This window comes from Leopardus geoffroyi, chromosome E3 (assembly GCF_018350155.1).
Source record: "Leopardus geoffroyi isolate Oge1 chromosome E3, O.geoffroyi_Oge1_pat1.0, whole genome shotgun sequence".
Lineage (NCBI taxonomy): Eukaryota > Metazoa > Chordata > Mammalia > Carnivora > Felidae > Leopardus > Leopardus geoffroyi.
Genome location: NC_059340.1, coordinates 22252881 through 22263337, shown reverse-complemented (window position 1 = coordinate 22263337; position 10457 = coordinate 22252881). Strand labels below are relative to the sequence as shown.

The following is a 10457-nucleotide window of genomic DNA, read 5'->3' as shown; positions in this document are numbered from 1 at the left end:
AAAAGTATCCTGCGTGTTTCTCCAAGGACTTTCCGAGGGGGCACTGCGTTAATGTGGAGGTGGAGCCGGAAGCCAGGAGGGTGCGGCAGTCGGCAGTCTGGCTGAGCCCGGAGGCTTGTGAATGACAAAGGCAGAGTGCTCTGCAGAGAAACCAGACTTGTGCTTTTATCTGTTTTGAAAACATTTGCGAACCCCCCTTACCAGCATATGTCACATGTTTACATTAAAACGTCTTTGTAGGCGCTACTCGGAGTAGGAGCAACTTTAGCCACGTAAGAGACCACCGGGTGTCTGTGAGCCAGGGAAGCCGCCTGAGACTGTCAGGCCTGCCCTGGCCTCTGAGGGGTATTTACAACAGTAATGACTGACCTTTAGCGGGTGTTCGCTACGATGCACACACCTCACGAACACATTTAAGCCTCATTTTACAGATTCGAGCTTAGGCTAGTGATCAGTGAGGAGCGGCGTAGCCTATGTTATAAACAGCTTGAGCAGTAGTCCACAGACACAAAAGCTGTGGTGTTGTGAACCGCATGCAGTTCAGAATTGTACGAACATGATCTTAACTTTTAATTTTTGTATCCGCGTTTGACATTTTTGTTTCCCGAACAGATGCAGTTAATGGAGATGATTTGACATGTTAATCAGTACATACAATAAATACGCAGCTGTTTGCTTAAAGTTTTCATGATAAAAGTGAGGAGTGCTGGATACACCTCCCTTGTCCTCACAGAACTCATTTCTCGTTTATTCAGGGCAGTCAGGGAGCAGGGGTCTCACCTAGATGAGAACAGGTACTTCGTGAATCAGAGGTCACAAGCTCAGCCCCTTCGTGGGCCTAGCAAGTAAGCGAAGTAGAAGATAAGAAAGAGTGATGGGAACTGGGGCAACTGTACTGAGTTTTGTACCCTTCCGAAATACCTGTGCCAGCCTTTAGAACCCTGCTGCGCTGGTCAGACCAGACTGCTCTGCGTGCCCAGCTTCCCATTTGTGGCCGGGCCTCAAACACGCATGATGCTTTCAGTCCGTGCCAAGGGACTTAGAGCCTTCAGGTATTGGGCTTTGCTGCTGCCCAAATAACACTTCAGTTTGGGGGACCTAGAGGCCTTTAGGTGATAAAGGATCTGGGCGGCGCTGATGCACCTAACAGGGCTGGCAGCAGTATTGTTCTTACGGGGCCAAAGTGTTCCGACCCGCCTTTTATTATCCAGCTGACAAAGAGCTAAACGGATAGAGAAACAAATCCCCGTGTACCCTGCACCCAGATCCAGCGGTTGTTAGTAGTTTCCTACCTTGACTTCACATACACACTTCCTTCCCTCACCTTCCTCCTTGCCTTCACGTGTACACTTCCCCATCATGTGTACATACGTGTGCACACACGTGCACATTCATTACACTTCACCTTTAATACTGCTACAGGAAGTTCCCCAAGAATAAGGATCGTCTCCTGTGCAACCATGATGCCACGATCCACCCCTGCGCAAAGAGGGGACATGTTCAGTATCTTGTAATCCGTAGTTCGTGTTCACAGTTCCACTGGTTCTTCCAAGAATGTCATTTTGTTTGTTTATGGTAGGATATCGTTTATATAAAATATAAAGCCTGCAAAACAACATTCTGTATTGCTTAGAGATGAGTTCAAATACAGCATTTTGAGTGGTTACCCTCGGTGACTCACTGGGGAAGGGAGGAGATGTGGTCAGAGAAGGGTGCACAGGACTTTTTTGTATTAGTTATTTCTCACGGGGAGGGGCATGTGGGTATTGTCTGCATTACTTTTCATAGCCTTTACTACGTTTGATTTTTTTTTTTTTTTAAAGAAATCTCAAGGTCATTTGAGCTATCATGCGGAATGACCAAGAAATGGGGCTGTTTTAATGAAAAAGAAAATGTTAAGGTTTCCAGAGATGTTTCAAGATGAAAATATTGTCCATCCACCTGTGCTCTTTACTGCCTTTTCAGTGTGGTTCATGTCCTTGCTGTCCCGGGGCTTCTGCTTTTTGCTCTCTACTCGCACCTCTTCGCCCTTAGTCTATAAACCTAGTTAAGCTTGTATCGTCTTTTTAAGAAAAATTTAAACTCCCAGTCTCCTGAGGAATCACAGAATTTCTCTCCTCCACCGTCTCGCAGAGTGGTCTATATTTGTACTCTCTGATACATCAGTCCTCTGTAGTCTGGCTCCTGCTCACTTGACTAAAATAGCTCTTCCTAAGGTCACTGATCTTCTGAACGACAAATCCAGACTAACTTATTTTTAGTTTTAGTTGTGGCAAAAAACAGGCTTTTCCGTTTTTATCTTAATAGACACCTACATTTTTATTGTTGATCGCGCCCTCCTCCTGAAAGCTCTTGCATTCTTTCCCTTTTCTTTGACCAATTTTCAGGTTTTATTCCCCCCCTCCCCCCCCCCCCCATGGCTTTGCTTCAGATCTCTCCCCAGTTTTAGGTTCATGTCCTCTGGATGTCTTCAGCTGATGTGAGGCCCCTCAAACCCCACACGTCCAAAATGGAACTTCTCATTTGGCCACATTCCAGTGTCTCTTTCTGGGTTCCATTGCTCAGAAGGTTGGCACCCCCATCATCCAGCACCAGCCATCTAGAAATCTTAAAGTCATGTCTCACGGGCCACTGGTTTCTCCCACATGTCTCAGCTTTCCTCTCCCGGGGATGGCCATCACCACTGGCCCCATCGAGGCACTCACCATCTGGTCTGGAGCAGCACCCCTGAGATTGTCTTTTATGGTTGTCTCCCAGCAGCCTCACCTCGTGTCTCAAACCAGAAACCAGCCATGATCCGTGCATCACATTTGGTTGGTAGTATTGCTTTTGTCTTCTTTAATCTTGAAGAGGATGGCTTGCAGCCCATTCCAGTCAAGTTTTACTGGAAGACTGCCACGCCACTCGTGTCCACATTGTTTTTATGCCTGCTTCCAGGCCACAGTGGCAGAGTGGTTGCCACAGAGACCATCTGACTGGCAAGACTTAAAATATTCACTAATCGGACCTTCACGGGAAGAGTTTTCCCAGCCCCTGGACTAGAGGCCAGAATAACTGAAAGAAACGTTCTAGACTTTGTCCCTTGAGTGCTGTTTGAAATTGTGCATGTCAGCCTCTCATATTCCCAGTGATACTGCATCATCCTTCCCAGAAATACTATGACACCGAAGTACTATTTACTTCTGAAGGACTTTCTCCTCTGGTGAGAATGAAGTCTTTAAGGAAGAAAGCACATGTTTAACTGTTAAATCTGTTATATGCTATATATTTAATAAGAAAAGTAAGTGAACTTTCTTGGATCTAAATTCTTCCTGAGCAGATTATACTGTTAATTTACAAATCACTTGAATTATAGCCAGTCTGTGCTCTGCCTGCACACGCCCGCTTTGATCTTTGTGCAGAGGCTCTAGGAAGTGACACTTTTCTTCTTGAGATGTGATGCTAGAGCTGCCCCCAGCACCCTTGAGAGACTAGGAGCCGGTGGTAGTTTGCATTTCCAGTGTTCTGTAGTTAAAGCATAGTCATACGGATCTTAGTTTGCCCACATCATTGCCGTGTGTACAGATTTGTGTTTTGCACCACACTCAGTAAAACTCCACTGTCCCCTTTCCTCACGCCAACACGGGGTTTCACAGTCTCGCTGTTGCTTGCTGTTTCCTGGAAAAAATTAACAGGATTGTTAATAAGGTTCCTCTGGGTTTATCCTCTGGATTATGTGTGGTGATGGGTTTTGGTTTCCTTATCTGTAAGGGTAACATACTAAAAATTTGACCTCTCCCAATTCTGAAATAATGTCAGTCTCTGAAATGTTTTAGTTGCAATCGCCGAGGAACCCTCTTCTTTTTACACCTTAATTAGACGAGGATCTCCCCACCTCTGTCTAAACTGCACGTTTTTCATAACCAAAAGGTCCTTGGTAAACAGTTTTCAAAATACTCTTTTAGGTTTTTTTGAAAGTATCAAATAGTTTTCAGATTAAAAATGGAATTTTAGCTAATAAGTGCTGATGGATCTCTCCTTTTCCTAAAATACATAGAAATATATAGCAAAAGACACATTTAGACCACCACCACCTCCAAACCAGCTCATGACTAGATTCTGAGAAATTTTTACTAACATTAAAGGTGATAGAATTTGGTTTGCAAAATGTATCATGCTGTTTGCTGGGTTTTTTTTTTTTGTTTGTTTGTTTGCTTGCTTGATTTTGATGTATTTTGACATAAAAAGGCTTCGCATTTGGGGCAAGTAGTCAGATCTAGGTCCTTTGTTTTGTGGGTTTTTTGTTTTTTGTTGTTGTTGTTTTTACTTTTTTATATATAAAAAATTCTCATTCACTGGTGACTTCATGGTTTCATCTTTTAACACAATCATATGAAATTATTTTTGACAAATTTTGTCTCATTTCAAGAAATCTTTTTAAAGTATTGAATATTCCTTTTCTCCTGTTGATTTAAAATGCTAACATTTCACAAATGCTTGGATCTGTTTCTGGTTTGCTTTTACTGTTCGGTTAAAGCTTAGACACTCGGGCAGTGCAGCACTGGCTAGCTGTTGCATGATCATGCGGTTCCCCCCGCCCTCTCCCACTCCTGAGATTTTTTTTTGAATTCTCTTATGTTCTACATGAATCTTTAAGTCACTTAAACCAAGTTACAGACTCCTGCTGGCAATTTCTTTTAATTGAATTAAACTTTAAGAAAGAATATTACTATTATCTTCTTATTCAGGAACAAGTTTCTGTATTTAATCAAGTTGTCTTCTGTGGCCTGCAATCAAATGTAATCATAAATGACTAAATATTTTTGTTAGCTTTATTCCAAGCTGCTTTATAGTTTCTGTGGCTGTTGCAGTTAGGATCCTTTTTCAATCACATTTTCTTATTGACTATTTCTGGTGTATAGGAAAACCATTGCTTTTACATGTTAACCTGCTTTGTTTCCTGTCTGCTCTCCTTACCTTTTTTCTGGATCATCTTCCAGCACGAGGCTGCGTATTAGTGTTGACGATACCTATCCTACCTTTTTCCTGTCGTTATGGGAATGCTTTTGCTGTTTCAGTGTTAAATTCCAGGTCTGTTCGTTTATTTTCAGCTTAGGTAGTTTTGTCTAACATTCTTGATCTTACTTACTTACTCCTGCTATTTGGAAGTGGCAAGAAAACACGCGCTTGTGGAAAAACAAAGAATGGAAACAAGTACTTTTGCTCTAGCCTTTGAGATGATGGTGGTGGTGGTGGCGGCGGCGGCGGCAGCTTGATTATTTAGATTTGGAGATGTGGATGGATTTGGGGCTTGGCAGTGTTTAGGATTTGCCGCGCTCAGGAAGCAAGCAAGGATAAATCTTAGGTTTTAGGAAACTTACTGAGATGAAGAAAAGCAATAAAGAAGCAGGAACTTTTTTCCCCCTTTGAGAGGAGGTGCCTGTGGGGGAATAATTCAGGAATTAGCATTCTTTGTGAGTTATGTAGAGATTTAAAGTAAGCAGGTTGTTGTATGCTTTCCAGTTTTGTTCTTCCTGAGATAGACGTGATGGAGTGAAAAATGTGCTTTGGAGACAGGACTGAAAAATCCCAGTAATCGTCACTATATATTAATTAGTGATAATAACCGCCCTCATTTATTAAGTACCTACTCTGGATCAGGTATGGTTCAAAGCACTTTTAATTATTAACCACTCAATCTTCCAGCTATTTGTGATGGGTATTATTATCGTCCCTGCTTTACAGATGAGGAAACTAATTTGCAGGAAGACGGAGCCTCTTGCCTGTGATCACACAGCTAGTAAATGGCAGGGCAGCTTTTAAGTCCAAGCAGTCTGGCAACAGAGCTGTGCTCTTACTCACTGTACCCAGTTGGCGCTCCGTGGAGCAGTTACTCGAAGCTGGTGTTGAACTAAATACTTTACACAGGACAGTGTAGCTCCCGGCTGGGTGGCGTGGTACTGTTTGTGTCCCCAGTCTGCAGACTTGGTCATACAGCTGCTGCATAGAGCCCGGACTTGAACCTCTGTGTCTCTAGAGTTCCAGCCGTGTTGTTATTAGCCACCTAGTTTTTTTACCCAAGTGCTGAATCCGCTCTTCCTCACCTGTGCTATAACTTACCCTCTGGACCTCGATTTCCCCATCTACAAAGTTGAAGGTAATAGCTGTGCTCTAGGGTCGTTCCAAGGAGTCAGTGACAAAAATGCATAGAAAACACATGACCCATCGTACTGAATGATGTTGCTGGCGGTGCAGGTGCTAGTCCGGTATTGGCTTGTTTTTGCCCAACGAGACAGACTGTTCGGTGTCTTGTGTTTTGTGACAGAAATCCTTCTCACAGGCAATGAAAGATGCCAAACTTGATTTGGCAGCTGAAAAAACCTGACTCTCAAACAGGGAGCGGAGACCAGAGTCTCTCATAGAACTTTAAATTTCATGTATTTAGTGAATTATATACATGCTTTTGGTTTCTCTTTAGTCCTTTTTTCTGCTACTCTTTTCTAGCTCATAATGTTTTGCTGCTTGGAGGTTGTGCTTTGAGACAAAATGATATCAGGTGAACCTGGTTTTCCACATTAGCAACATCCTGATAGTGAGTTATATTTGTTTTCTAGGCCTCCAGCCCCTGGCGGTTGGCTCATTGGGTCTGGGATATGACTTGAACCCGTGGGTTATTTAGAAGCACCACATAGGATTCTGATTACCACTCTAGTCGAGAACTACAACATAAGCGATCCCCTAAAGGCAGTCTAAATGCAGACATCTTATGCAGGTTAGCATCTCTGAGAAACTTCTAACTACCAGATCCTTAAGCCGAATGAGAGTAATGAATCTGGCAAGGTATTAGAAACATGAGAACTGCCTGCCCCCTACCTGCGGCAAAATAACTAGATGATGAGATACAGCAGTGAGGCCAAGAGTATAGGATTATATGACTGGTCGGTCATTAATAGTGTCCAGTGTTTGCCCTTGATTTTTTAATCATCGCAATTCTGTGTTCTTCTAAAAAAACATGGCTGTGAAGGTAAATTAAATTTTTATGAAGGGGAATGGAACTAAAAATATGCTGACTTGTGTGCAGTATTTCAGGTTGAGTTATAAACACTAATGAAATGGAAATATAATGGAAAAGACTTTGTAATTTTTATAAGCATGTTATAATACCCAAAAACAGTTGTGTGAAAAAGCTGTTCTAAGAAAGGGAAGACAAGAAGGCATTTCTAGTATATTTCTAATACATTTAATCAAGTTTGTTTGTCCTTACCCATCTGCTTTCCAACCCCTTCTTTCTCATGTCAGGCCTCTAGGCCTGGGTTGCCTCAATATCCTAGTATGTTTACTATCACCTCGTCCTTCCTGACACGAAAATTCTTTTCTTTGCTGATAAGGTAACAGTTTGTTCATTCAGCAGATATTTATTGAGAGGGGGCTCTTATGTTCCAGGTGCTGCTTTAGGCTTATAGGATAACATCAGTGAACAAAGCAGCAAAATACCCTTCCCGTGTGGGATTAACAATTGGATGAGAAACGTTGGCGGCTGGCATATACCCAGTGCCTTTGTAACCGTACTGCCAAGTATCGTGTTTGTCAGTATTGCGGAACCACATACATTTATAACATACTTATCATTTTCTCAGACCCTTCCTAAGTGTTTTTGTACTTCTCCTTTACTCTAGATCTAAACCACAATACTTCAGGATCCCATTATGAAAATTCGCAGCGGGGACCTGTGTCTTCTCCAAGTGACTCTAGCACAAATTGTAAGAATGCTGTTGTGAACGACTCCCCTGAGAAAGAAGTATGGCCCTCAGTCCCTGGCAGTGATCCAGAGTTGGCTTCAGAATGTATGGATGCTGATTCTGTCTCCAGTTCTGAATCAGAGAGAAACATCACTATCATGGCTTCAGGGAACACAGGTGGTGAAAAAGATGGCCTTCGGAATAGCACTGGACTTGGTTCCCAAAACAAGTTTGTGGTTGGTAGCAGCAGCAATAATGTGGGCCATGGAGGTAGTACTGGGCCATGGGGTTTTTCCCATGGAGCCATAATAAGCACATGTCAGGTCTCTGTGGATGCTCCTGAAAGCAAATCAGAAAGTAGCAACAATAGAATGAATGCTTGGGGCACTGTAAGTTCTTCATCAAATGGAGGGTTAAATCCAAGCACTTTGAATCCAGCTAGCAACCATGGTGCCTGGCCAGTATTAGAAAACAACGGACTTGCCCTAAAAGGGCCTGTAGGGAGCGGTAGTTCCGGCATCAATATTCAGTGCAGTACCATAGGCCAGATGCCTAACAATCAGAGTATTAACTCTAAAGTGGGTGGTTCTGCCACCCATGGTACCTGGGGAAGCCTTCAGGAAACTTGTGAATCTGAAGTAAGTGGTACACAGAAGGTTTCATTCAGTGGTCAACCTCAGAATATTACCACTGAAATGACTGGACCAAATAACACTACTAACTTTATGACCTCTAGTTTACCAAACTCCGGTTCAGTACAGAATAATGAACTGCCTAGTAATACAGGGGCCTGGCGTGTGAGCACAATGAATCCTCCTCAGATACAGGCTCCGTCAGTTATGAATGGCACTTCCCTTTCTCACCTTAGCAATGGAGAGTCAAAAAGTGGAGGCTCTTACGGTACTACGTGGGGTGCCTATGGTTCTAATTACTCTGGAGACAAATGTTCGAGCCCTAACGGCCAAGCTAATGGTGACACTGTGAATGCAACTCTAATGCAGCCTGGCATGAATGGGCCTGTGGGCACTAACTTTCAAGTTAACGCAAATAAAGGAGGAGGCGTGTGGGAGTCCGGGGCAGCGGGTTCCCAGAGTGCGTCATGGGGAAGCGGGAATGGCGCCAGTTCTGGAGGAAGTCGAAGAGGGTGGGGAGCTCCCGCACAAAACACTGGCACTAATCTACCCGGCGCGGAGTGGAGCAAACTGCCTAGCAATCAGCATTCCAATGACAGTGCAAACGGCAATGGTAAGAAGTTTACAAACGGATGGAAATCTACTGAGGAAGAGGATCAGGGTGCTGCCACATCCCAGACAAACGAGCAGAACAGCGTGTGGGCCAAAACAGGAGGAACAGTGGAGAGTGAAGGTAGTACAGAAAGCACTGGACGCCTCGAGGAAAAAGCAACTGGGGAGAGTCAGAGTAGAGATAGGAGGAAAATTGATCAGCACACATTACTCCAAAGCATCGTGAACAGGACTGACTTGGATCCACGTGTCCTCTCCAACTCTGGTTGGGGACAGACTCCGATTAAGCAGAATACTGCCTGGGACACCGAAACTTCACCTAGAGGGGAAAGAAAGACTGACAATGGGACAGAGGCCTGGGGAAGCTCTGCCACACAGACTTTTAACTCAGGGGCGTGTGTAGATAAGACTAGCCCTACTAGTAACGATACCTCATCTGTATCGGGGTGGGGAGATCCCAAACCTGCCCTGCGGTGGGGAGATTCCAAAGGCTCGAACTGCCAGGGGGGATGGGAAGATGATTCTGCTGCTACAGGAACGGTCAAGAGCAATCAGTGGGGGAACTGCAAAGAAGAGAAGTCCACGTGGAATGATTCGCAAAAGAGCAAACAGGGATGGGGTGACGGGCAAAAATCAAACCAAGGGTGGGCCGTGTCCGCCAGCGATAACTGGGGAGAAACTTCGAGGAGTAACCATTGGGGTGAGGCTAATAAGAAATCTAGCTCAGGAGGTAGTGACAGTGACCGGTCCGTTTCCGGTTGGAACGAACTTGGTAAAACTAGTTCTTTTACTTGGGGAAATAACATAAATCCAAATAATTCATCAGGATGGGATGAATCTTCTAAACCTAATCCTTCCCAGGGATGGGGAGATCCTCCAAAGTCTAATCAGTCTCTAGGTTGGGGAGATTCGTCGAAGCCAGTCGGTTCTCCAGACTGGAACAAGCCACAAGACCTTGTCGGATCCTGGGGGATCCCGCCAGCTACAGGCAAACCTCCCGGTACAGGCTGGCTGGGAGGACCTATACCAGCCCCGACAAAGGAAGAAGAGCCCACAGGCTGGGAGGAACCATCCCCAGAATCCATACGTCGCAAAATGGAGATTGATGACGGAACTTCGGCTTGGGGAGACCCAAGCAAGTACAACTACAAAAATGTGAACATGTGGAACAGAAACGTCCCGAACGGCAGCGGCCGTTCAGACCAGCAAGCACAGGTCCAGCAGCTGCTCCCGTCTGCAAGTGCCATCTCCAGCAAAGAGGCGGGCGGCGGCTCCGGTAAGTTTCCACCGGGTCGAGTCTGGTGGTGTCACACAGCACCCCCCAGGACTGCAGTAGCCTCGTTTCCGTTTACCGCTGCTGTTAAGATCTGTTTCACAGAGTAGTTGGATATGCACGCAAAGGGCTTTTCTGCTCTAATGCAGGAGAAGCTTCTAGGGAAGATGGTGACAGGCAAGGTGAGGGAGCGGAGCTCTGCCGGTGGCCACGCTGGTTGTG

General features: G+C 44.7%; 1 protein-coding gene across 18 annotated transcripts in view; it reads left to right on the top strand.

Moving 5' to 3' along the window:
* The window catches only part of TNRC6A (trinucleotide repeat containing adaptor 6A), a 100325-nt gene that overhangs the window by 56141 nt on the left and 33727 nt on the right, over positions 1-10457 (top strand). For all 18 annotated transcript variants that reach the window (XR_006708213.1, XM_045460949.1, XM_045460951.1 and 15 more), the window contains one exon: positions 7656-10238. Coding sequence is in view for 17 of the 18 variants with exons in the window: in XM_045460949.1 (XP_045316905.1) it covers positions 7656-10238 (2583 nt within the window). In the remaining variant the exon portion in view is untranslated. The remainder of the gene's footprint in view (positions 1-7655; positions 10239-10457) is intronic.